The 25,704-nt window shown below is 43.5% G+C and overlaps 1 protein-coding gene across 1 annotated transcript in view; it reads left to right on the plus strand.

The window, feature by feature from the left end:
- NBEA (neurobeachin) overlaps nucleotides 1-25,704 on the plus strand; it is a 1,994,973-nt gene that overhangs the window by 759,904 nt on the left and 1,209,365 nt on the right. Inside the window, 1 exon segment of the mRNA XM_030200381.1 lies at nucleotides 680-860. Coding sequence (XP_030056241.1) covers nucleotides 680-860 — 181 coding nt within the window.

A 25,704-nucleotide genomic window follows, 5' to 3' on the forward strand; every position in this document is an offset into this window, starting at 1 on the left:
GCTCTCTCCTGTTCAAATATATATAATATTAGAGTAATAGCACACAAATGTTTCCTTGTGTTTTGGTGAAAAACAATCAATGGAGACTTCATAGTTAAAAGGAGGGATTTATGCTAATATGTATTGTAGTGTAGTTTGGAAGCCAAAGCAGATCACAAATGCAAAGATGTATTGGAGTTTAAAATATTTTTATTGTAACAAACTGCAGGAAAATGAACCAGATGCCCAACATGGCCACGTTTCACCCAAATTCAGTCTGCATCAGGGGCACACAAGAAGGAAATGTGAAGTAGTACTTCCTTCAAGTGAAATAAGCTAGTCCATATGAATAGGCAGTGTCTCCCTCCAGGGTCTGTGTTTAATCTTAGGAAAATTGACCACTTCTTAAAATCAGTTTTCTATTTCTTTAACCATGTAACTTTTGCTCCCTAATTAAAAGCAAATGTTTTATTTCATATGGGTTATATGGTAAGTTAAAGTATGAATCCTGTTCTTCCATCTAACTTAATTTTCTGATTTCATAGAACATAAGGAATTCATAAGAAATCAAAGAAAGTTGTAAACTGTTGCCCACAGCATATTAACATTTTCAGACTTTATCAAGATGCTATGTTACAGTTTTGTTTCTTTTGCCTTTAGTTAAAATTGTTTTAATTGTTACAATTTTTGGTCTTTTAAGACTGAATTGGAAAATATTGAAGTGACACAAGGAATGTCAGCAGAGACTGCAGTGACTTTCCTCAGTCGTCTGATGGCTATGGTTGATGTACTCGTATTTGCCAGCTCTTTGAATTTTAGTGAGATAGAAGCTGAGAAAAATATGTCTTCTGGAGGATTGATGCGACAGTGCCTTAGACTTGGTAAGTTTACATTCAAAACCTTAAGCTACTCATATGGAATATTTACTAATAGAGGAAGTAACTGAGAATGGTGAATTTATTGTGTGCAGAATTTAACCTGGTTATAAGTGTAGTGTGATGTGATATATATTTAAGTTTCCTGCAGCATCTTTCATAGTATCACTTTTATCTAGGTCCAACTTCGATAGGGGTTGTAAATATATATTTAAAGAAGTGATATCCCAATGCTTAATAATGTTTCAGACACTTAACCAACAATTCATACATGGACACACTGTCCAAAGGCCATCAGAAATCTCAGTTGATTACTTGTTTCACTTAAGTACAATAAATTTAATAGTCTATTGAAAATCTATATAAGTAAATAAAAGTTAAAGTAAGATGGTTTGTGATAGAAGCAGTCAGTGAAACCATTGACGATTTTGGTGAGATACGAGACTGTGATTCCTTATGTGAAATGAATCACCAGTTGAGGTTTCTGAAGAGTGGTTTGACAGCCTTTGGACAGTGTATGCATTTATGGATTGTTAGTTAAGCATCTTTCATAGTATAACATATTCTCCAAGGACAAGCAGGATACTTCACCCGCACCACATGAATGATGTCCTCTTAGAGTGCTAAGCCAGATGTTTTCATAGAAGGTTCAGGAAAAGCTTTTCCAAACCTTCCTGGTCATGTGTCAAATTTTCCACATGCTTACCACTTTTCAGAGCCTCTCCAGTTTTTTTTTTGTCTGTAACAGCAGTTGGATACGTTCTCTCCCACAGCAGTCCTTTGATGGAGAGGTCTTCACTACTTTTCCTTTAGCTGGAAATAAATTCATTCATCTTTACCGCATATTGACTTATTTTTTTATTTTTCTTAAGTGTCCTTTCTTATCTTCATTATCTCAGGGCCCCAGTAAGTTGTTTTCATTCTGTGCTGCCTCTTCTGTGGCCTTAGCCTTCCCTTTTCACTGAGGTTAAAATTTCCATTTTAGTTTTTGTCATATATTTTCTTTACCATATCCCAGAAATAGATAGTAACTTACATGACTGCATCTGTTGCAAGTTCAGAATGTTCAATAGCATCCAACACAAAGTCTGTATTTGTCTGGGGCTAGAATCTATTGTTTCCTGTTGTGACATCTGCTCAAAAATATTCCAAAGGGCCATTAGTCTTCAAAAATTTAAACTCCCAAGATATCTTCACTTCCAAATAGAAATATAATACAATTTGATTGGTACCAAAAGCATTGATGTTGAAAAACCTGGAGCTGTACCAGCTGTTAGTAGTGCATAGCCACTGTAGATTTGGGCTTTATATTTAAGCACATACTTTTTTCAAATCCATTCCCAAAGTGAGTTATGTGTTCAGATAAAATTGGTAGGTCCTGTCTGAGAGATTTTATAATCATTGGCATTGAAATTGAAACATAAGTCCAAGAGCCTTCTTTCTTTTACTACTAGACATCAGAGAAGAGGGTTCACAACAAGATTAGCATGAGCAGTTTGGGAAGACACCAGAGCATTAACACGGGTCCTATGTATAGACATCTGTATATCAGGAGGTGGCTGCTATAAACCATTCTCTATGCGGAGATATCTACCAATTGTAGAAATACTGAGGTTTTATGTAAACGTCACATAGTTTTGGATGCTTGGGTCCTTCAAATTAAATAGGAAAGAGCAGTAATTTTACTCTGTATCAAAGAAAAATGGAGTATACCAACAAACTTCTGTAAAAGGGAAAATTCAATATGATTTCTCTAGACACAGTCCTAGTCACAGGTTGTGCTCTCTTAATCTCTATGATACAAGTTTCCAAATATCCTTCTATATCCATATTTATTTCCTGCCTTCTCTGAACATGGTGCCAAAATTAAAATTTCATAATTGCCCTCTGTGTATGAACCCTCTGGGCTCTTTGCTCCCACTGGAATTTTAAAGCCCTAGAATTTGTTGTCTCTTTTTAATGTTTGTATTGATTTCTGACATTTATTTTCTTTGGAAGGGGATGGGGTTAAGTTAATAATAAAATAATAGATTATCATCATCATGAAAAATAATTCATATATTACTATTTTGTCTGTTTAAAATCTGTCTATGCCACATTCTTACCCATTTCTAATCACTGTTTCCTGTAAGAGAATATGAATCCTCTGCCTGTCATAACGTTTTCCATACTATTGAAAAGATGAAAGTGCTATGTTTCATTTGTATACCTCCTAACGTTGCACTTCAAAATGGGTAACAGTGATTGCTAACAATATAAAATAAGTATATTTGATATTTCATTATCATTTAATACATTTTAACCCACCTCTTACAAAGGTTCTAGGCAGTGGCGTACCAAGGGGGGGGGGGGCGGTGGGGGCCATCCGCCCTGGATGCACGCTGCTGGGGGGGGGTGCCACACCGGTCAGCGTTGTTGGTTTCCATGCTCCCTCTGCCCTGGAACAGGTTACTTCCTGTTCCGGGGCAGAGGGAGCATGGAAACCAATGGTTCTAGGCAGTTATGTCATAAACATAATTACAGCTTTATAGACACCCAATATGCAATCTATATCAATTAAGTGAAAGCAAAAACAAATTAAATAAAAAAAAATCTTAGTATATTAAGTAAAAGGTTCCTCATTTAAAAAAAAACAATTCATGTGGTCCGGGTGAAGTATCCTGCTAGTTCTGGGGAGGAGCCAATGACATAGGAAAATGTGGGAGAGAGGTTCTGGAAGCCAAATTTAGGCTCTTAGGTAGAAAGCTCAAATCCAGAACCTCTAGGCTACCCATTCTACTTGCAGGGCCCAAGAGACAGGCAGAGCTCCGGAGTCTCAATGCGTGGATGAGACAGTGGTGCAGGGAGGAGGGTTTTAGATTTGTTATGAACTGGGCAACATTCTGGGGAAGGGGGAGCCTATTCTGAAAGGATTGGCTCCACCTTAACCAGGATGGGACCAGGCTGCTGGCACCAGCATTTAAAAAGGAGATAGAGCAGCTTTTAAACTGGGGGGGGGGGGGGGGGGGGGGGGGGGGGGGGGGGGGGGGGGGGGGGGGGGGGGGGGGGGGGGGGGGGGGGGGGGGGGGGGGGGGGGGGAGGCATAGTCGCTCAAAAGCGCATGGTTCAGGATAAGGTATCTTTCAATGATATCGCCAAAACAGGGAAGATAGTGTAGACAGTAGTAGATCAGGTGTCCTTAAATAAAAATCAGACAAAAGATTGCAAATAAGTACTGAGCATGCTGTAAATTGGAAATGTCTATATGCGAAAGCCAGGAGCCTAAGAAATAAGATGGGAGAGTTAGAATATATTATGCTAAATGTAAAATTAGATATAATAGGCATCTCTGAGACCTGGTGGAATAGGATAACCAGTGGGACACTGTCATACCTGGGTACAAATTATATCATATTGATAGGGTGGGTCAAATTGGTGGAGGGGTAGCATTGTACATTAAGGAGAGCCTTGAATCAAATAGATTGAAAATTCTACAGGAAACAAAACACTTCTTGGAATCACTATGGATTGAAATTCCATGTGTAAAGGGGAAAAGGATAGTGATAGAAGTGTAATACCGTCCGCCAGGCCAGGATGAACAGACGGATGCAGAAATATTAAAGGAAATTAGGGATGCAAACAAACTGAGCAACACAATAATGGTGATTTCAATTACCCCGATATTGACTAGGTAAATGTAACATCAGGGCACGCTAGGGAGGTAAAATTCCTTGACGAAATCAAGGACTGCTTATGGAGCAGCTGGTACAGGAGCCGACAGAAGGAAAAATTCTAGACCTAGTCCTTAGTGGGGTGCATGATCTGGTGCGGGGACGTAATGGTGCTTGGGCCACTTGATAACAGTTATCATAATATGATCGGATTTGATATTAGCTTTGTGGTAAGTATACATAGGAAATCAAATATGTTAATGTTAACTTTAAAAAAAAGGAGACTATGATAAAATGTGAAGAACGGTGAAAAAAATGTAGAGGAGTGGATGCTGGAGGTGTAGCCTAGTGGTTAGTACAGCGGACTTTGATCCTGGGGAACTGGGTTCGATTCCAACTGCAGCTCCTCATGACTGTGGGCAAGTCACTTAACCCTCTGTTGCCCCAGGTACAAAATAAGTACCTGTATATATGTAACCGCTTTGAATGTAGTTGCAAAATACCACAGAAAGGCGGTATATCAAGTCCCATTTCCTTTTTCTTTTCAAAAACACCATCCTGGAAGCCCAGGCCAAATATATTCCGCGTATTAAAAAAGGAGGACAGAAGACCAAACGACAGCGGGCATGGTTAAAAAGTGAGGTGAAATAAGCTATTAGAGCTAAAAGAAGATCCTTCAGAAAATGGAAGAAGGAACTGACTGAAAAATAATAAGAAACAGCATAAGGAATGTCAAGTCAAATGCAAAGCGCTGATAAGGAAGGCTAAGAGGGACTTCGAAAAAAAGATTGCATTGGAGGCAAAAACACATAGTAAAATTTTTTTTTAGGTATGTTAAAAACAGAAAGCCGTCAAAATAATTGGTTGGACTGTTAGATGACCGAGGAGTAAAAGGGGTGATCATGGAAGACAAAGCCGGAGAGATTAAATTAATTCTTTGTTTCGGTCTCACTGGTATTTTGAAGCTGACGAGTCGTAGAAACTGATTGAATTCTCTATAAACCCTGGAGGATTTAATGGGGCAAGCTCTACAAACTGAAGAGTAGCAAATCTCCGGACCAGATGATATTCATCCTAAAGTACTGATAGAACTGAAACATGTATATGTAATTTATTCCTAAAATCGAGCGTGGTACCAGAAGATTGGCGGGTGGCCAATATAACACCGATTTTTAAAAAGGTTCCAAAGGAGATCCGGGAAATTATAGACCGGTGAGTCTGATGTAAGTGCCGGGCAAATTGGTAGAGACTATTATAAAGAACAAAATTACAGAACATTTTCAAAAGCATGGATTAATGAGAAAAAGTCAACATGGATTTATTGAAGGGAAATTTTGCCTCACCAATCTACTTCATTTCTTTGAAGGGGTGAACAAACGTGGATAAAGGTGAGCCGGTTGATATTGTGTATCTGGATTTTCAGAAAGCGTTTGACAAAATACCTCATGAAAGACTCCAGAGGAAATTGGAGAGTCATGGGATAGGAGGTAGTTCTATTGTGAATTAAAAACTGTTTAAAAGATAGAACACAGATTAGGGTTAAATGGTCAGTATTCTCAGTGAAGAAGGGTACTTAGTGGGGTTCCGTGCTGGGACCGGTGCTTTTTAACATATTTATAAATGACCTAGAGATGGGAATAACTAGTGAGGTAATTAAATTTGCTGATGACACAAAGTTATTCAAAGTCGTTAAATCATGGGAGGATTGTGAAAAATTACAAGAGGACCTTTTGAGACTGGGGGACTGAATGGGAGATGACGTTTAATGTGAGCAAGTGCAAAGTGATGCATGTGAGAAAGAGGACACTGAATTATAGCTATGTCATGCAAGGTTCCACGTTAGGTGTCACAGACCAAGAAAGAGATCTAGGTGTCGTCGTTGATGATATGTTGAAACCTTCTGCTCAGTGTGCTGCTGCAGCTAAGAAAGCAAATAGAATGCTAGGTATTATTTGGAAAGGAATGGAAAACAAAAATGAGGACGTTATAATGCCTTTGTATCACTCCGTGGTGCGACCGCACCTCAAATATTGTGTTCAGTTCTGGTCACCGCATCTCTAAAAAGATATAGTGGAATTAGAAAATGTGGAGAGAAGGGTGACTAAAATGATAAAGGGGATGGGACGACTTCCCTATGAGGAAATGCTAAAGCGGCTAGGGCTCTTCAGCTTGGAGAAAAGGCGGCTGAAGGGAGATATGATAGAGTTATATATAAAATAATGAGTGGAGTTGAACGGGTAGATGGGAAACGTCTGTCTATGCTTTCCAACACTACTACCACGAGGGGGCATGCGATTTAGCTACAAAGTAGTAAATTTAAAACGAATCTGAGAAAATGTGTCCTTCACTCAACGTGTAATTAAACTCTGGAATTCGTTGCCAGAGAATGTGGTATGGGCAGTTAGCTTAGCAGAGTTTAAAAAAGGTTTGGACGGCTTCCCAAAGGAAAACTCCATAGACCATTACTAAATTGGACTTGGGGAAAATCCACTATTTCTGGGATATGCAGTATAAAGTGTTTTGTACTTTTTGGGGATCTTGCCAGGTATTTGTGACCTGGATTGGCCACTGTTGGAAACAGGATGTTGGGCTTGATGGACCTTTGGTCTGTCCCAGTATGGCAATACTTATGTACTTACTAGTAAAAAAAGCCCCGTTTCTGATGCAAATGAAACGGGGGCTAGCAATGTTTTCTTCTGTGTGCATGTGGGAGTGTGTGTGTCCCTGCCCTCTGGCCTCTCTCCCCTCCCCCCTCCCCCCTCTGAGTCCTTCACTGTTACAGAGCTAGGGATTTGATTTCGTGCTCTGCTGTTTTCCTTCACTGACTGTGTTACAGAGAGGGCGGGGCAGACACTCATAGGGAAACCGGATATCTCGCCCCCTTCACACTTCCGGCTGGAGGCTTCATAGAACGTTGGTGTTGCTTTTTATATAGAGAGATAAGTAAATCCACATAATGTATGTTATAATCCAATTTTTACTCAGGAACCTTCATGCAATACCATAATGTATTCTTCTTTACCATGTATGTATGCACATGGTATATATATGTATACCATGATCTGTTCCATGTATGTTACCATGTATGTATGCATCTTAACGCAACACCATTTGTAATTCTGTTACCCGGAAATGGCAACCGCCATTACGGCAAATGTAAGCCACATTGAGCCTGCAAATTGGTGGGAAAATGTGGAATACAAATGCTACAAATTAATTAATTAAATAAATAAATAATTGGACCGGCAATAGAAAAAACATATGACGAAGTAAGCTGTGTTTTGACACCACCTGATGAGGGAAAGCATAAAAATTCTTGATAACCAGAATTCAGTTCTCAAATTGGTTCATGTATTTGAATTAGAATACTGTAACTCTGTTGTTCCATATGTATGGAATCTTAAAAATCATATAAAAGATCTTAATTTGTACTTGGGTTTTATTAGACAATCAGAGAAGCTCTGGTAAAACAGGAGTTGCATGATCTATTCTTTTAAGTCCTGCAGTAGTTCATGCAGCAATGTTTGCTGCTAATTGAAAAGATTTTAAAGTATTATTGGGAAGTCTGCATAATTCAGATGGCAATCTAGATATAGAAGTACTAACAGCTGTACTACTTTGTGAAATTCAAGATGCTCAAACAACTTAATTTCCTTTTCATGCTGCTCGACCATTCCAGACAATGTGTGTGTCCATATAAGTGGGTTGAGTTCACCTACTATGAAATGGAAGTAGAGATACTGAACCATTCCAGTGACATCACCAGGATAAACTGTGGCACAGCTTGGAATTCTCCAGTATTTCCTTATCTCCTGCAGATGGTGTAAGTCTTTTATGGTGTAGCATGCCCCTGATGCAAGTGTGACTCCCTGAGATGCATGCCACAGTCTGCATTTCTAATGTTTGAGTCAGGTGGTCTTAGCACCCCAGGTGGTTTGGACCATAGTCCTTACCCCAGTAGTGCTTGGAGGTGCTTTGCCCTTCTCAGTTCCAAGCTTCTGTTTAAGGTCCTTAGCATGGCAAGGCAATGGCGATAGTTCCTGTGGGGCTTTTGCTGTGAAGGAATGTATGATGTCCTGTCCCCCACCTCTTATCAAGCTTCCCTGCAGCAACACTTAAAAATGTAGTTTTTATTGGCTGTCCTTTAGTCACATGTTAGGGGAATAGTTATTTTTTTAATAGAGTTCACTGAGAAAAACACTTGTTGGTGGAGAGCTTGAGCCAGGCAGGGGTGGGTGAGCCTAAGAAGAATGTCTAGGTGAGTGTGCTTGGTCCTTGTTGTGGGGCTTGAGTCTTCTAAAGGTTGGGCCACGTGCAGAAGCATGCCGGTGGCCAGACAGTATGCGATCTGCATGAGCCAACAGCTCAGCACTTCCCTTCAGCTCTCTAAGTTCTGTTAGAGGCAAGCTCAAACCATCCATTGGAGCCTCCACATAGACTACTGAGGGGGATCGTGGTGCACTGGATCCCTCTCATGAGGCCAGCTGTAGCCCATCTGATTTTGATGGGAGCAGTGGCCATTTTGCTGTCATCTTTTTTCCAAGTACAGGTGGAGCTTAAAGGAACTTTCAAGCTGAGTTCTCTGGTTTTATTCTACATATTTCACTGCTTGGCTGGCTACCATTTAGTATTTCTCTCATCTGTTTTATGTTTGTATAGCTGTGGTTTATTTTGCTCTAATTGCTTCTGTTGTGGCTTCTGCTTTAAAACAAAAAGAAGAACAAAAAATGCTTTTCTTCTCTCTCTAATATAGTACTGATAACTTGGGGGAACGAGGCTAGCTGGGTAATTCCATATCATCATGCTGATCAATCCATAGACTGGTGGGTTGTGTCCATCTGCCAGCAGGTGGAGATAGAGAGCAATCCTTTTGCCTCTCTATATGTGGTCATGTGCTGCCGGATACTCCTCAGTATGTTCTCTATCTCAGCAGGTGGTGATCACACACAGCAGCAGCTCTGGCTAGGTCTCCAAGCCTAATTTTTAGGTTTTGTTGAGTACCTGGGGTTGAGGGCTCTTTTTGAGCAATGCAAACCTGGTGGTGCCAGGTCCCTCCTTTTCTCCCTCTCCCGCTGGCTCCGTTTAAAAAAAAAAAATTTGGACGTCCTTAAGGGCGTGAATTTCAACGTTTATTTCAACGTTTATGCAGCTGCTCACTGGGACAACCAGTTTGTTACAACTCGGAGCGAGAAGCAGGTAATTTACCTTTTTTATAGCGGGCAGGGGGTTCCCCGTTCGATCTCCACGTGGCTTATGGCGTCGGAGGGCGAGGGCGCGAAGATTCGCTCCCCGGACCGCGTGTGTGCGTCTAGCGGGGATGCGGGGGTTTCAAAGCCAGAATCGCCTTTGTTCGGCATCAGTTTGGAGTCCGGTCAGTGTCCCGGTTCTTTCTCCGGTGCGGCAGTTTTTCCCGCCATAAGCACCCATCCCCCGCTGCTTGCCCCCCCCCCATTTTGGCCGGCCACTCTGCTCGGACGGCTTCTTCTTGGGCCGCCCTCGAGCTGGGCGACGTTAATACTATGGTCGCCATTGATTCGGGCGACGGTAAGAAAGCGGCCAAAATTACGCGCCGTTCTTCCCACGCGGCTCCTTCTCGGAGTTTCACGCCGGATGCCATTTTGGATGCGCAGCACGTTTCTCCCCCGCTCTTGCGAGCGCCGGTTGAGGGTGCGTCTAGGGCCGTGGCCCAAGCTGCAGAAGTGCACAGTTCGGGGGGCTTCTCCCCTGAGTTCATTTTGCTGCTGCATCAGGCTTTTCTTAAGCAAAACGCTGCCCCTACCCCCCTGTCTGATAAAGGGGTTGAGGCCTCCGGAAGCAAACGCCCTCGGGTGGATTTCCAGGCCCTAGAGGACTGTCTCCTCTGATGTAGATGAGGGCAGCGTATCTGAGTTCTCCCAACGGTCCTTTGGGGATTCCTTGGAGGAGACGGATTCCCGTTCGGATGGAGCGGATGACCCCTCTGCAGCGCGGATCTTTCGCTCAGAGGATTTGCCCAACCTGTTAGTGCAGGCCATGAGCATTTTGAAGATTTCCTCTCCAGAGGACGTGTCTCCTTCAGCCCCTGTTGGCTCCGCCATTATGCTGGGGACGAAGTGCCCGCTTAGAACCTTCCACGTACATGAAGCCATGCGCACCTTGATTTCGGCTCAATGGGATGTCCCAGAAGCGAGCCTCAAAGTGGCTAAGGCTATGTCCCGCCTCTATCCTCTGCCTGAAGGTGAACGGGAGGCCTTTCTTTGGCCTACCGTGGATTCTTTAATCACTGCGGTGACTAAGAAAACGGCGTTGCCGGTGGAAGGTGGCATGGCCCTAAAGGACGTCCAAGACAGAAGATTGGAGGCGGCCTTAAGGTCGTCCTTTGAGGCAGCTGCTTTAAGTTTGCAGGCCTCAGTTTGCGGCTCCTATGTGGCCAGGGCGTGCCTGACGATTGTGCAGCGGGCTTCCCCCTCTGATCCTTCCTTGAGGGCTGATTGGCTGGCCCTGGAATCGGGCTTGGCTTATTTGGCAGACTTGCTGTATGATGTCTTGAGAGCCTCAGCTAAAGGTATGGCTCAGACAGTCTCTGCGCGGCGTTGGCTTTGGCTGAAGCATTGGTCTGCTGACCATGCCTCTAAGTCTTGCCTGGCTAAGTTGCCTTTTAAAGGCAAGCTGCTCTTTGGGGTCGAGCTGGACAAAATTGTGACCGATCTCGGCACGTCTAAGGGCAAGAGGTTACCAGAGGTCAGGGCTCGGGCCAGTGGGGCTCGCCCCGGTTCCTCCAAAGGACGGTTTTAGGAAGCCCGTCGGTATCGCCCGGGCAAGTCGGGCTCCTCTGCCCCCTCTTCCTTCAAGAGGAACTTCTCCCCCAAGCAGCATTCCTTTCGCAGAGACCGCCGTCCCTGAGGTGCATCCTCCGGTCCTCCCCCAGGGTCTCGTACCCAATGACGGGGCCCTGGTCCATGGCCCAGTGCGGATTGGAGGATGCCTGTCCTCGTTTCTGGGCGAGTGGACCAGGGTAACTTCAGACGCTTGGGTGCTGGAAGTCATCAGAGATGGGTACAAGCTAGAGTTCTACCGACCCTTAAGAGACGGGTTTGTGCACTCTCCCTGCAAGTCTCCGGTCAAAGCTGTGGCAGTGCAGCAGACTTTGGACAATCTAATCCGCCTGGGTGCGGTCGTTCCGGTGCCAGAAGATCAGCTTGGCAAGGGACGTTACTCCATTACTTTGTGGTACCAAAGAAAGGAGGTTCTGTACGGCCTATCCTCGACCTCAAGGGGTCAATCGGGCCTTGAAAGTTCGGCACTTCCGAATGGAGACTCTCCGCTCTGTTATAACGGCGGTGAAGACAGGGGAGTTCCTGGCATCCTTGGACATCAAGGAAGCTTACTTGCATATTCCCATCTGGCCTCCTCATCAACTCTTTCTGCGTTTTGCAGTCCTGGGCCAACACTTCCAGTTCAGAGCCCTCCCGTTCGCGTTGGCTACTGCTCCGCGGACCTTCTCCAAAGTAATGGTGGTCATCGCGGCCTTCCTACAAAAGGAAGGAGTACAAGTCCATCCTTATCTGGACGACTGGTTGATCCGAGCCCCCTCTTATGCAGAGTGCAGCAGAGCTGTAGACCGGGTGATTGCTCTTTTGTGCTCCCTGGGGTGGATCATCCTTTAGGGCCGTGCCACCTTCCACCGGCAACGCCGTTTTATTAGTCACCGACTCAGTCCCTGGAGTATCTGGGAGTTCGTTTCGACACCCAAGTGGGCAGAGTGTTCCTGCCGGACAATCGGATTGTCAAGCTTCAGGCTCAGGTGGACCAGTTCCTAGTAGCCTCTCCTCTTCGGGCTTGGGACTATGTGCAGCTGTTGGGCTCTATGACGGCCACGATGGAAGTAGTGCCCTGGGCCAGGGCTCATATGAGACCACTACAACTCTCTCTGCTGCAGCGCTGGACTCCAGTGTCGGAGGATTACGCTGTGCGCCTTCCCTTGGACCCAGCGGTGCGCAAGGCGCTGAGCTGGTGGCTGAGGACAGACAAGTTGTCTGCAGGGATGCCTGTTTTGACCCCGGAGTGGGTTGTCGTCACGACGGATGCCTCTTTGACGGGCTGGGGAGCCCACTGCTTGGGAAGGACAGCGAAGGGGCTCTGGTCTCCTGCAGAGGCAAAGTGGTCTATCAACCTCCTGGAACTCAGAGCCATTCGATTGGCCCTTTTGGAGTTTCTCCCTGTACTGGCGTTGAAGCCGGTACGGGTCCTGTCGGACAATGCCACGGCTGTGGCCTATGTCAATCACCAAGGAGGTACCAAGAGCGCCCCTCTAGCCAAGGAGGCCATGAATCTATGCCAGTGGGCGGAAGCGAACCTGGAACAGCTGTCGGCGGCCCACATTGCCGGAGTCATGAATGTCAAGGCGGACTTTCTCAGTCGCCATACCTTGGATCCCGGAGAGTGGCAGCTATCGGCTCAGGCGTTCTTGGACATCACGAAGCGCTGGGGCCAGCCGAGCCTAGATCTGATGGCGTCATCGGGCAATTGCCAAGTGCCGCACTTTTTCAGCAGAGGACAGGACCCTCGATCTCTGGGAGTAGATGCTGTTCTCCAACAGTGGCCGACACAGGTGCTTCTCTATGTGTTCCCGCCCTGGCCCATGTTGGGCAGGGTGCTAGACCGGGTGGCAAAGCATCCGGGCAGGATAATCCTGGTGGGTCCAGACTGGCCCAGACGTCCCTGGTATGCGGACTTGATCAGGCTCTCCGTGGACGGCCCTCTGCGGCTGCCAGCGGGGCCGGGCCTGTTGCAGCAGGGTCCCGTGGTGATGGAGGATCCCTCCCCCTTTGGTCTTACGGCCTGGCTATTGAGCGGCAGCATCTGAGGAAGAAGGGCTTCTCAGATAAGGTCATCGCCACTATGCTGAGAGCGAGGAAGCGCTCTACTTCTACTGCTTACGCCAGGGTTTGGCGTACCTTTGCATTGTGGTGTGAGACAGGCTCCCTTTCTCCCTTCACTGCTCCAATTTCTTCAGTGTTGGCGTTCCTGCAAGAAGGTCTGGAGAAAGGCCTGTCGCTCAGTTCCCTTAAAGTCCAGGTAGCGGCTCTGGCTTGCTTCAGGGGCCGCCTGAAGGGTGCTTCCCTGGCTTCGCAGCCAGATGTGGTACGCTTTCTCAAGGTAGTTAATCACCTGCGCCCTCCTCTGCACTCAGTGGTACCTGCGTGGAATCTCAATCTGGTGCTACGGACCTTGCAGAAGCTGCCTTTTGAACCCTTGTCGAGGGCATCTCTGAAAGACCTGACGTTGAAAGCAGTCTTTTTGGTGGCTATCACTTCAGCCAGAAGAGTTTCTGAGCTCCAGGCGCTATCATGTCGAGAGCCCTCTCTGAAGTTCACTGAGGCAGAAGTGTCTATTCGCACAGTGCCTTCCTTCCTGCCCAAGATTGTTTCTCGCTTCCATGTGAATCAGCAGCTCTGTCTCCCATCCTTTCGTAGGGAGGACTACCCAGAGGAGTACTCTGCTCTCAAATATCTAGATGTGAGACGAGTCATCATCAGATACTTGGAAGTGACCAATGATTTCCGGAAGTCGGATCATCTGTTTGTCCTGTTTGCAGGTCATCGTAAGGGTCTGCAGGCTGGTAAGCCTACAGTGGCAAGATGGGTCAAGGAAGCCATTGCAGCGGCTTATGTGGCTGCGGGGAAGATGCCGCCTATCCGGCTGAAGGCTCACTCCACTAGAGCTCAGGCGGCCTCGATGGCAGAGGCCGGGTCCGTCTCCTTGGAGGAGATTTGCAAGGCGGCAACTTGGGCATCGGCTCATACCTTCTCCAGACATTACCGCTTGACTGTGGCTGCTCGGGCGGAGGCCCGGTTTGGAGCTTCAGTGTTGCGGTCAGGGATTTCTATGTCCCGCCCTGGGTGAGTACTGCTTCGGTACATCCCACCAGTCTATGGATTGATCAGCATGATGATATGGAAGGTAAAATTATATATCATACCTGATAATTTTCTTTCCATTAATCATAGCTGATCAATCCATAGCCCCTCCCAGATATCTGTACTGTTTATATTCTGGTTGCATTTCAGGTTCAAGTTTAGTCTTCAGTTCCTGTTCAGGAGGACTTCGTGTTCAAGTTTTTTCAATTGAATTCTTAAGGAGTTGAGATGATTTTGTGTTACAGTGAGCTGCTGCATTCCTCTCCCCTCCGTTTTACGGGGCTGGATTGAGACCTAAATTCTGCCGGCGCTCCCTCCCGCTTTGTGCGGCTGTAGGGCAGCTTTGTACCCCTCCCGCTTTGGCGGTGTTAGGGTCAGTCAGCTCCTCCCGCGGTTGCGGTTGCAGGATAAGCCAGATCCCTCCGCATCGGTGGGGTGGTGTCCCTCCCCCGCTCCGCGGGGATGAGCTGGACGGATTCCCCTCCCCACTTGTGTGGGGATGAGCTGGGTTAATTCCCCTCCCCTGTTTCGGCGGTGGTGAGCTGGGCAGAGTGCCCCTTTATGGGTGTAATTCTCTAAGTGCTGAGTCCTGTGGATGGAGCTTTGATATCGACATACTGAGGAGTTTCCGGCAGCACATGACCACATATAGGGAGGCAAAAGGATTGCTCTCTATCTCCACCTGCTGGTAGATGGACACAACCCACCAGTCTATGGATTGATCAGCTATGATTAATGGAAAGAAAATTATCAGGTATGATACATAATTTTACCTTCTATATTATACTCTCTTGATTATCCTGTTCATAGCTTTAGAAGTTCAGATTACTACACTTATATTCTCTCTCTCTCCCCCCCACCCCCACCCAAAGCAGGTTAGCTGTTCTTACATAGATAACCCACTATGTAAAAATATTCCTCTGTCACAGTAGGTGATTTTGCTAATTTGTATCTTTCACCATAGAACACATGTTAACACTCACTTCAACCAATTTCCATGCCTTTCATTCAATGTAATAATTGTGGCTCATTTGTCCTAAGAATGAGGGTCCCAAAAAAACAACAAGGCAAGCGATCTGCAGTATCCAACGTGTAGATTAAATGAGCAGATCAAAGTGACATCCAGAGGTTTTTATTAGAGATATCATATATAAGAAAGTTGCCCGACATAGGCCATGTTTCGCCCACAGAGGGCTGAGTCAGGGGCTAAAATGTATCCTCCCAAAAAGAACAACTAAAATGTATCTTCCCAAAAGGAACAATTGCAATACTCATATAAGGACAAGAAAGAGTAAAAGAAGAAAAAAACAGCACAGACGGCAAGTCCTATTATGTGCTCAAATCACCAAGTCACTGAAGCTCTTTTCTATTAGAGTACAGATCAACAGGCTCAGACAGGAATGGCTGCAATCAAAAGATCTTCCAGGACTGCATTGCCTGCAACCAAGTTACCACTACTTCCATAGAGTGTAAATTAACCCAGGGATGCATGTAGGCTCTGCTAGATGACAACCAGTGACACAGAGACATCCTCTGTACCAATTAGTGCCCTTACATAAATTTTTGGTGTATTGGAGCATTCTGATATACAGAAAATAAACTCTGAGGTTAATTTACAAATAAAGAATATAAATCAAAACAAAAGACACACACACACAAAAAGCAATGACAAAAGAGAAAACAAAAAATTCTTGCTGTTAAGGGACTCCATCATCAAAGGAATTAACTTAGGGACACAGTCTGTGGGCCCAAACAAAAAGCCAGCAGGGATTCTGATCAAAGAGGAAAGTCATGATTCTCCAACTGACATTGTAATCTACTTGAGGTAAATGATCTGGCCAAAAATGGCACACTTGAAACACAGTGGGGAGGGTCTGAAGTCTTTGCTATAGACTGTAGCCTTTTCTGAAGTACTGCCTACCTGGGAAAGGGAGAGGAAAATTTTATAATATAGAGAAGTTGAATAAGTGGCTTAAAGTCTAGTGTCAACAGTAAGGAGTGTTGCTGTCATCCTTGGCTCCCTTGTATTCCCTCACCATCTTCCCAAGGCAATTCTGTTCTGGCCAGAGAAATTTTGGTGCCCTTTGTGCTTCTCCTGCTTCCTCGGTGTCATTGAGTGCTGACTGCACCCTCTGTGACATCACAGGGCCATGCGGATTGAGGAACAAGGTAAGCATCCTGGAGAGGAGTGTTGCTGTAATCTGTGGCTCCCTCGTGCCTCCTTATCTTCCAAGGCAATTCTGTGCTGGCCAGAGTTCTTTTGGTGCCTGTTGAGCTTCTTCCTGCTTCCCCTGCCTGGACGAATGCAGACTCCGCTCCCTGTGACAAAGGAGCAAAACTAAGGAGGTAGTTAGGGTGCCCCTATGAGTAAACCTGAGGTGGACTTGGGGAACGAGTTCTATTTTTAAATCTTGTTAAGAGTCTTTAGGAATTTATAAAGTTTATTATGGAATCCATACCAGTTTTGACCGTTCAGGGAAGATGTGGTAATTTGTCTTCTATTTCTCTGTGTAGAAGAATTGTGCTTGGTCCTACAGAGGCTTTACAGAGTGTTCCTTTGATGAGTAGAAATAATGGAGCATTTGATCTGATGAGAGTGGGGCTAATTAATTCCAGGTCTGTCAGACATAAAAATTACTTTGATTGTTGATTTGATCTTAGAACAGAATTTAGATGTTCTTTGTACAACTGAACCTTAGTTGCTGCAGACTGATATTGCTGTAGTTAAACAGTGTTGCCCACCAGGCTGTTTATGGGAATGGTCTTATAGGAAATATAAGAGGGAGGGGTGGAGGGGTTTTATTTATTTATGCTGGGTGTTTAAATTTTAAGAAAGTTCAGGTGTGTCATGGTATAGTAGTGGATGTTTTAGTAGCAACAAGTAAGACCATATCTTTTGTTCGTTATATTGTGCATTGTCCTCCAGGATTACTTCCGCAGGATAGTTCATTATTATTTGATTATATTTGTTTTGCCTGTTCAATTGGAGTCTCTTTGTGTGTTAGGTGATTTTAATATTCCTTTAATTCCAAATTCAGTTTCTTTTATGAAACAGGAACACTTCTTGATTGATTGATTGATATATTTTTATCTTGTGATTTTGTTCAATTGGTTAAGCAAGCTACACATTGTGCAGGGCATGTGTTAGATTTAGTGTTTGTGCATGGTACTTTGAACAAACATGTGGTTTCTTTCCCAGTGACTCTGGAGATAATTTGGCAGATCACTCTCTGATTAGTTTTTCTATTATGAGGAGTTTGCATAATAGGCAAGGTTTGGTTGTACCACGTCAGGTGGTAGTTTGCCCTCGTTATGAGTTGTCAGCACCATCTGCGATATGGTTGCTTTGCTTAGATTTTTCATCTGGTAAGTCTGTTGATGATATTGTTTACCTGTGGACTTTTCCTTGTTTGAATCTTTAGTTCATGTAGCAGCAGAAAAGACAGTTTGAATACGTGATAATGTTTCCTATATTCCTTGGAGGAATAAGGTTAGCAAAAATTTGTCTGTCTTTAAGATGGTTTAAGAGGAAATGGAGGAAGTCACATGATGCTGATGACTCATAAACTTTGTTTGCAGTAATATTTAAGTGGTTGTGAGCTTGTTAGAAATATTTTCAATCTAAAATTTCTCAAGCTCTTAATAAACAGTGAGAATTGTTTAATACTGTTTGCTTTTTTTTTTTTTTTTGTTACATTTGTACCCCGCGCTTTCCCACTCATGGCAGGCTCAATGCGGCTTACATAGGGCAATGGAGGGTTAAGTGACTTGCCCAGAGTCACAAGGAGCTGCCTGTGCCTGAAGTGGGAATCGAACTCAGTTCCTCAGTTCCCCAGGACCAAAGTTCACCACCCTAACCACTAGGTCACTCCTCCACTCTAACTGGCACTCAGGGATTTAACTGTGATAACCACTCTTTGACAACTGATATGTGTGAAAAAACAGTGTGTTTTAAGCCTGTAAAATGTATTGGATATTTTTCTGCATTGATTATGTTCTGAAGTATATTTCTCCTATTTGACCAGCAGGTGGTATTTCTTTGCTGTAAAGCTGTTACAGAGAGCTGAGTGTTTTTTTTTTTCTTTAGTTTGACACAAACAGGAAGCAAGAAGCAGTATATATTTGAAATCTTGTTGACTGGGCTCTGATTGGCCCATGAGCTCATCTCATTTCAATTTTACTGGTTTTGAGTTCAGTTTCAGCCCGGGAGATCTGTTTGCTGAAGCTCTGTGAACAGATATATGCCCTGATGTCCCAAGGTGCTTTCTAGGAAGTATACAGATGTTTAGTTAGTTTTCTAACTGATCCATTTTTCAGTTACTAGATACTGTTTGCTAATTGCACATTTATTGTCCACTGTTCCAAGTTAAGAGAATAAACATATTTGTTTGTTTGTCCTGTTTGTCTAGACTGATAAAGAATCCTGGTGGTTTGTGTGTTGGGTCTGTGAGTGCTTTCAGGGAACTGTGGGACCACTGGGAATATGGCCCCAGTAACCTAGAAAACACAGGATAATTTGAGAGTGGGAGACTCACCCAGAGGCGGTTGTGACCCCGTCAGTGGGAGGAGGGTGCAAGTGTAGAGCACAAGCAGCAAGTGCAGATGGACCTGAGCAGTGCTGGGGATAGACCCTCTAAGTGGCCGCAGGGTAACCCCAGGTAGGTGGTTAAGCATTTCGTGACAATATGTTTGCTTATTTTTTTGTTTCCAAAGGGCAATCTGGCTTCAATCAGGTAGATCTGATACAGGAACCACAATTAAATTAACTGGTTCAGAATACCTCAGTTTGGGAAGTTTTAGGGTTACCATATGGCTCCAGAAAAAGGAGAACGGATTGAGCCAGCCGGGTTTACTTCCATTGCTTTCCATTGAAAGCAATGGAAGTAAAACCCGGCTGGCTCAATTACTTCCATTGAAAGCAATGGAAGTAAAACCCGGCTGGCTCAATCCGTCCTCCTTTTTCTGGAGCCATATGGTAACCCTAGGAAGTTTTTGAGGAAGTTCAAGAGTGCAAAGTTAAAAATGGTGTTTGTTCATTGACACCAACCAGAGAAGTTCATGAAGGCCAGTGATTTTAAGAGGTTTGGGTGATAAACTTGCTCCTGCTTTGTTGCAAAGAGTGAATACATTCTTGGGTTAGGGGACTATACCTAACTAGCTTACAATAAGCACAGTAAAACTATTCTTGAAATAGAATCATTTGGATGTATCTGATAGTTCTAACTATAGGCCTATTTCTGTGCTACCAGCATTGAGTAAAATTATTGAGAGGTTGGCATTGAAGCAATTGATGTCATTTATTGACAAAATGGCTTTGTTAGATGTTATGATTGGGGTCAGAACCCCTCTCAAACTTACCTCTTTCCTGGGGGTCAGCTTCTTAGCTGGCTTCTGTTTCTTTTGTCTGTCCTGTCTGAGCTGGCTCTGTCTCTCTGTGCTGACAGCTTCCAGCAGCATGGGGTTAATTGTTTTACTTCACTAAAGCTGTGTGGGTGGACTGAGTTAACTCTACCTCTCTTTGGGTGTACTGGCTTCAAGTGCTTCACGGTGTTGCATTGGTGTGGGTTGGGCCTCTCTGGGTCAGTGTGCTTTTGCCTAGGTCTAGGGAGTGTGACATCATCAGGGAGGGCCTTGATAAGGAAGTGGTGTTGTTTCCTTCAGAGCCTTTGCAACGGTGGTGTTTGCTTTAGGTAGGGTGGTGCAGTGTGCACTTCTGACTTTGTGTCTAGTTTCCCTGCTTGCTTTTGCTAAGGTCCAGGTTAGTGTTAGTGCAGTGTGCACTGGTGACTGTGTGTTTAGCTTTCCTGCTTTTCCCTTATGGTTCCCCTGCTTTTCCCTCTTGGTTTCGGAAGCATTGCTGTGTGTAGGGCTTTGGAAGCTCTGTTGCTGATAGAAGTACTTCAGGGTTTGGTGGTGTTAGGAACACTGCAGGGTTTGCTGTTAGAAGTACTTCTGGTGTTTGTGCTATTGGGAGCATTGCAGTCTTTGCTGTTGGTGTTTGGTGATTTAGAATTTATTTATTTATTTATTGCATTTGTATCCCACATTTTCCCACCTTTTTGCGGGCTCAGTGTGGCTTACAATAGGATATGAATAATAGAAATACATTTGTTACAACTTGGTTATGGATTACATTGTGGAGAGTTGTAATCACTTTTGGCTTATGTGTTAGCTTCACTGCTTTTTCCTTGTGGCTCCCCTGTCTTCCCTTTTAGTGCTAGGAGCTCTTCTGGTTGCTTGCCAGAGTAGTGCTTAGGAAGCACCTTGTTAGTTGTATCTAGCTTGCTAGAGCAGTGCTTAGGTAGCTTGGTAGTTTTGTGTTTCGCTTATTAGTGTAGAGCTCTGCTTGTAGCTTGGTGCTTAGTAGCACCTGTGTTAGCTTTGTGTTTAGTTCCCTGCTCTGTTAGTTTAGGGCTTAGGAAGTCCCTTTCTTGAGCAGGGCTTAGGAGCTCCTGTTTAGTATAGGGCTTAGGAAGTCCTTTTGTCAGTTTACTGTTAGGAACACTCCTGCTGGTTTAGGGATTGGGAGCACGTAGATCAGTTTAGGTTTAGGAGCACTTCTGTTTCCAGTCCTGGTCCCTATGTCATCCGGTATCCAGTAAGTCCTGTCGGCTACTCGAACCCAGGAGCTCAACTCCTGGGGGGCTTAGTAGCTAAGTGCAGGTGAAGCTGTGTGTTCCAGTCCTGTGTCCTCCAGTCCGGGGGATTCCAGTCCATGTGTTCCGGTTCGCTGGGCAGTGCCTGCAGTCCCTGCCGGTGTGCTTGCCCAGTGTTGGTTGGTGGGTTTTGCCTGCTGCTGTCGCTCCTTGGCAGCAGCCCAAGGGCTCACGTTTGCTCCAGAGCCCGGCCTCGCGGGCTCTGAACCTGAGAACCTGACATTAGACAGGCATCAGTATGGTTTCAAGGAGGGCTTAGCAGTGGATACTTTATTAGTATTTATTTATTTAACACATTTATACCCCACATTTTACCACTAGTTGCAGGCTCAATGTGGCTTACACAATACCATAGGGCAGACTAGAGTTCAGTAAAATACAGTTAAACAATGTAAGGTAGTGATCGTATAGTTATCGTATAAAACAACGATAATAAGAGATAATAAAAGATCAATAAGGTCCAAAAATGTTTGCTGTGACAAAAAAGCAGTAACTTAAGTTGAGTCTGGAGGATAAGCCTTTTGAAATAAGGATGTCTTCAGTAATTTCCTGAAATTTATATGGTTCTGAGTTGATTTTAAGAATTTGGGCAATGCATTCCATAGCTGTGTGCCAATGAAGGAGAAGCTGAATGCATAGGTAGATTTGTATTTTAGGCCATAGCAATCTGGGTAATGTAAGTTTAAAGAGGATTGGGAAGAACTGGAACTGTGGATGTGATAAAAGGGAGAAATTGATGTGCAAGCAAAATTTTGTGTTGTCACTTGATATCTCTTCTACATTCGATTTGATAAATCATAGTATTCTATTACAGTGGGATATTGGTATTGAAGGGAAAGGTTCATGAGTAGTTTTCATCTTATTTGGTGAATCGCAGGATAGTAGTAAAATGGGCTGAAATAATATCTGAGGTCCATTTTACGAATGTGGATGTTTTTACAGGGGTCTCCTCTATCAGCTGTACTGTTCAACCAGTTTTTGAAACGTTTATGTAATGTTTTAAGAGGTTTGGAGGTTGATTTTAAGGTTTATGCAGATGACATTCAGATTTTGTTTTGGTTGATGTATTTTTTTTGTATTGCTTGTCTAAAATTACAGCAATGAATGATTGTTGTTCAATTTTGGATGAAGAATAATAGGTTAATTTTAAATTTAGTAAAAACTGAAACTATGCTTGTTAGTCCAGAGGTTTGCATCCAGGTTGACCCAGTACAACTCCAGGGCCTTTTTGTTCCTATTAGACATTAGACTGCAAGTCTTGGATTTGTACTGGATGTACCATTGAATTTTAAGGCACAGGTAGCAAAGGTTGTTCAAACTTGTTTCTATTAGTTACATATTCTAAGCAAAACAATTAAATCTTTGATTCCTCTATCTGATTTTCGGACAGTTGTTCAGAGTCTAATTTTTGTCTAGATTAGATTATTGTAATAGTCTTTACTTGAATTGTTCTCAATCTTGTTGTAAAGCATTACAAGTTGTACAGCACACTGTTGTATGGCTGATTGTGGTATTAAAGCATACTGATTATGATACATCAGTAACATCAGTAAAGACTTCAAAGTCTTTACATTGGCTACCTGTGAGCTTCAGGATAACTTTTAAAATACTGATGATTATTTTTAAGACTTTAACCAGTGGTGGTCCTGAATATTTGAAGAATATTCTGAAGCTCTATCAAACAGCTCGCTCCATGAGATAGATAGGAACTCGGCTATTGGTGCAGCCTTCTTTAGTGAAGGTTCGATATGTTGATACTTGTGGTGTTTTCTCCTTGGCTGGTCCAGGCCTATGGAATAAACTCCTTGGAAGCATTCAGATGAAACCCTTTTTGTTCAAGCTTTTATGGAGTAAAAAGGCTTGGGATTAGTTCTATGCTGCTATATTAAGATCTGTTAAAAGGATTTTTTTTTTAGTTTTAAATGTCGTATATGATTTGTAATATGTTTGTTGTTTTGCTGTGTTTCATGTGTTTTATTATGTTTCTTTTTATAGGCGGGTTATACATGATATAAATAAATAGGAGGATAGGGCAATATATGGAAAAACAAAAGGCTATATTGTAAAGATGGCTTACATCTTTCTATGGCAGGAAGAAGGATCCTTGGTGATGAATTCAGACAGTATGTTACTAGGCATTTAAATCAGAGTATGAGGGGTGACAAAGGGAAGCAAGTGATATCAAAAATTCACCCCCAGGTAATGCAAAAATGCAATAGCATTGGGAAAGATAATGTTAACACCATCATCAACAAAGGAGAAGGGGAGAATAGGTGTAATACTATACAGAAGATACCAATAAAATGTTGCTGGAAAGCAATGAGCAAAAACACTTATAGTTTAGGTAACAAAGTTCTGGATTTCCAAGCCCTAATGTTAATGGCTGACTTGGATATTATTGTTATCACAGAGACATGGTTCAGTGTTTCCCATGAGTGGGATACAACTATACCAAGCTGTGGTCTTTTTCAAAAGGATAGTGATGGTCGAAGGGTTGGAGGAGTGGCACTGTATGTGAAAAACATTATTAATGCAGCTGATGTACAGGGGAACTGGGGCATGGAGTAAGAGTTACGGATCAACTTGAAGAGAGAAGATAGAACCTCTATACACACAGGTGTCATCTACAGGCCTCCAGCACAAAATGGAGAAAGTGGACAAAACTCTGGTTGCAAATATCCATAAATTCAGTTTGAAAGGGAAGGTACTGTTACTAGGAGATATCAACCTTCCTGATGTAGACTGGAATCTCCCAGCTGCACAATCAGAAAGAAGTAAAAGATTGTGGATGCCCTTCAAAGCACTCTGTTCAGACAAATGGTGTCAGAACTCTTGAGGGAAGAGATGCTGGATCTAGTGCTCACAAATGGAGAAGATGTCTAATGTCTGGGTGCGCGTCCACCTGGGCAGTAGTGATCATCATACAATATGGTTTGATGTAAGAGCTAAAGTGGATCATGGACACACAAAACTCAAAGTCCTGGATTTCAAACATTCTGATTTTAGTAAATGAGAGAGTTCCTGAAGAAAGAACTGATGAGATGGGAGGATTTAAGAGAAAAAGAAAGACAGTGGTCCAAGCTGAAAGTTGCTATAAAAACAACTACTGAACTCTGTGTAAAGGAAGTTAATAAAAGCAAGAGGAAAAGGAAACCAAACAGCTGGTTCTCCAAACAGCTGGCAGAAAAATAAAGACAAAATAGACAGCATTAAAGGAATACAGAAGAACTGAAGAAGAGAAACACGAAAAAGAATACTAGATAAAACTCAAGCAAAGAGAGAAATACAGTTGTTGAAAGCACAGACGGAAGAAAAAAATGACTAGAAATATAAAGAGAGGAGACATTGGAGAAAGGTGGAAGACTAGAAATGGAATTGTGAGATTGAAAGATGCTGAGAACCACTATGTGGAAAGTGATGAGGAAAAGCAGATGTGCTAAACAAATACTTCTTTTCTGTGTTCATAGAAGAAGTCTGGAGAAGGACCTTAGTTGGCTGACAAAGGAATATATGGGAATGGAGTAGATATCACACTGTTCACAGAAGAAAGTGTTTATGAACAACTTGAAAATCTAAGTGGACAAAGCCATAGGGCCAGGTGAGACCCATCCTAGGGTGTTGAGGGAGTTCAGAGAATTTCTTGTGGATCCCTCTTAAAGTTTGTTTAATCCTTGGAGATGGGGGAGGGTCCGTTGGATGAAGAAGAGTGAATATGGTCCATCTTCAGAAATATGGTAACAGAGAAGTCAGAAACTACAGTCCAGTAAGCCTCACTTCACTGGTTGGAAAAATAATGGAGTCTCTGCTGAAGGAAAAAAATAGCGAAGTACCTAGAATCCAGTGGGTTACAAGATCCAAGACAACATGACTTCACCAAAGGAAAATCATGCCAAATGAATGATTTCTTTGACTGGGTGACTAGAAAACTGAATTGAGGACATGTGCTAGATGTAGTCTACCTGGATTTCAACAAAACCTTTTACATGGTTCCTCATAGGAGGCTCATAAATAAACTTAGAAGACTGAAATTAGTTCCCAAAGTGGTGAACTGGATTAGAAATTGATTGACTGACAGATGACAGAGGGTGGTGGTAAATGGAATTTGCTTGGAGGAAAGAAAGGAGAGTATCGGCATGCCTCAAGGATCAGTACTAGGCCAATTCTGTTCAGTATATTTGTGAGTGTCATTGCGGTGGGTTTAGAAGGAAAAGTGGCTTTTTGCAGATGATACAAAGATTTTCAACAGAGTGGACACACCAGATAGAATAAAAAATGTGAGAAGAGATCTGCAGATGTTAGAAGAATGGTCTAATGTTTGGCAGTTAAAATTTAACGTGAGGAACTGCAGAGTGATGTACTTGGGGAGTAAAAATCCAAAGGAGCAGTATGCACTAGGGATCGTGAAGCTGAGATGCATGGACCCGGGAGAGGGATCTTGGGGTGATAGATGTCTCAAGATTTCAAGGCTGCAAAACAGTGTGGCAAATTGGTGGTCATAGCTAGAGAGACGCTGGTCTGCATAGAGAGAGGAATCACCAGCAAAAACAAAACAATAAAAAAAAAAAAACAAGGGAAGTGTTAATGCCCTTATACAAATCATTGATGAGACCCCACTTGGAATATTGTGTTCAATTCGGGAGGCCAT

Source organism: Microcaecilia unicolor, chromosome 4 (assembly GCF_901765095.1).
Source record: "Microcaecilia unicolor chromosome 4, aMicUni1.1, whole genome shotgun sequence".
NCBI classification, from domain to species: Eukaryota; Metazoa; Chordata; class Amphibia; order Gymnophiona; family Siphonopidae; genus Microcaecilia; species Microcaecilia unicolor.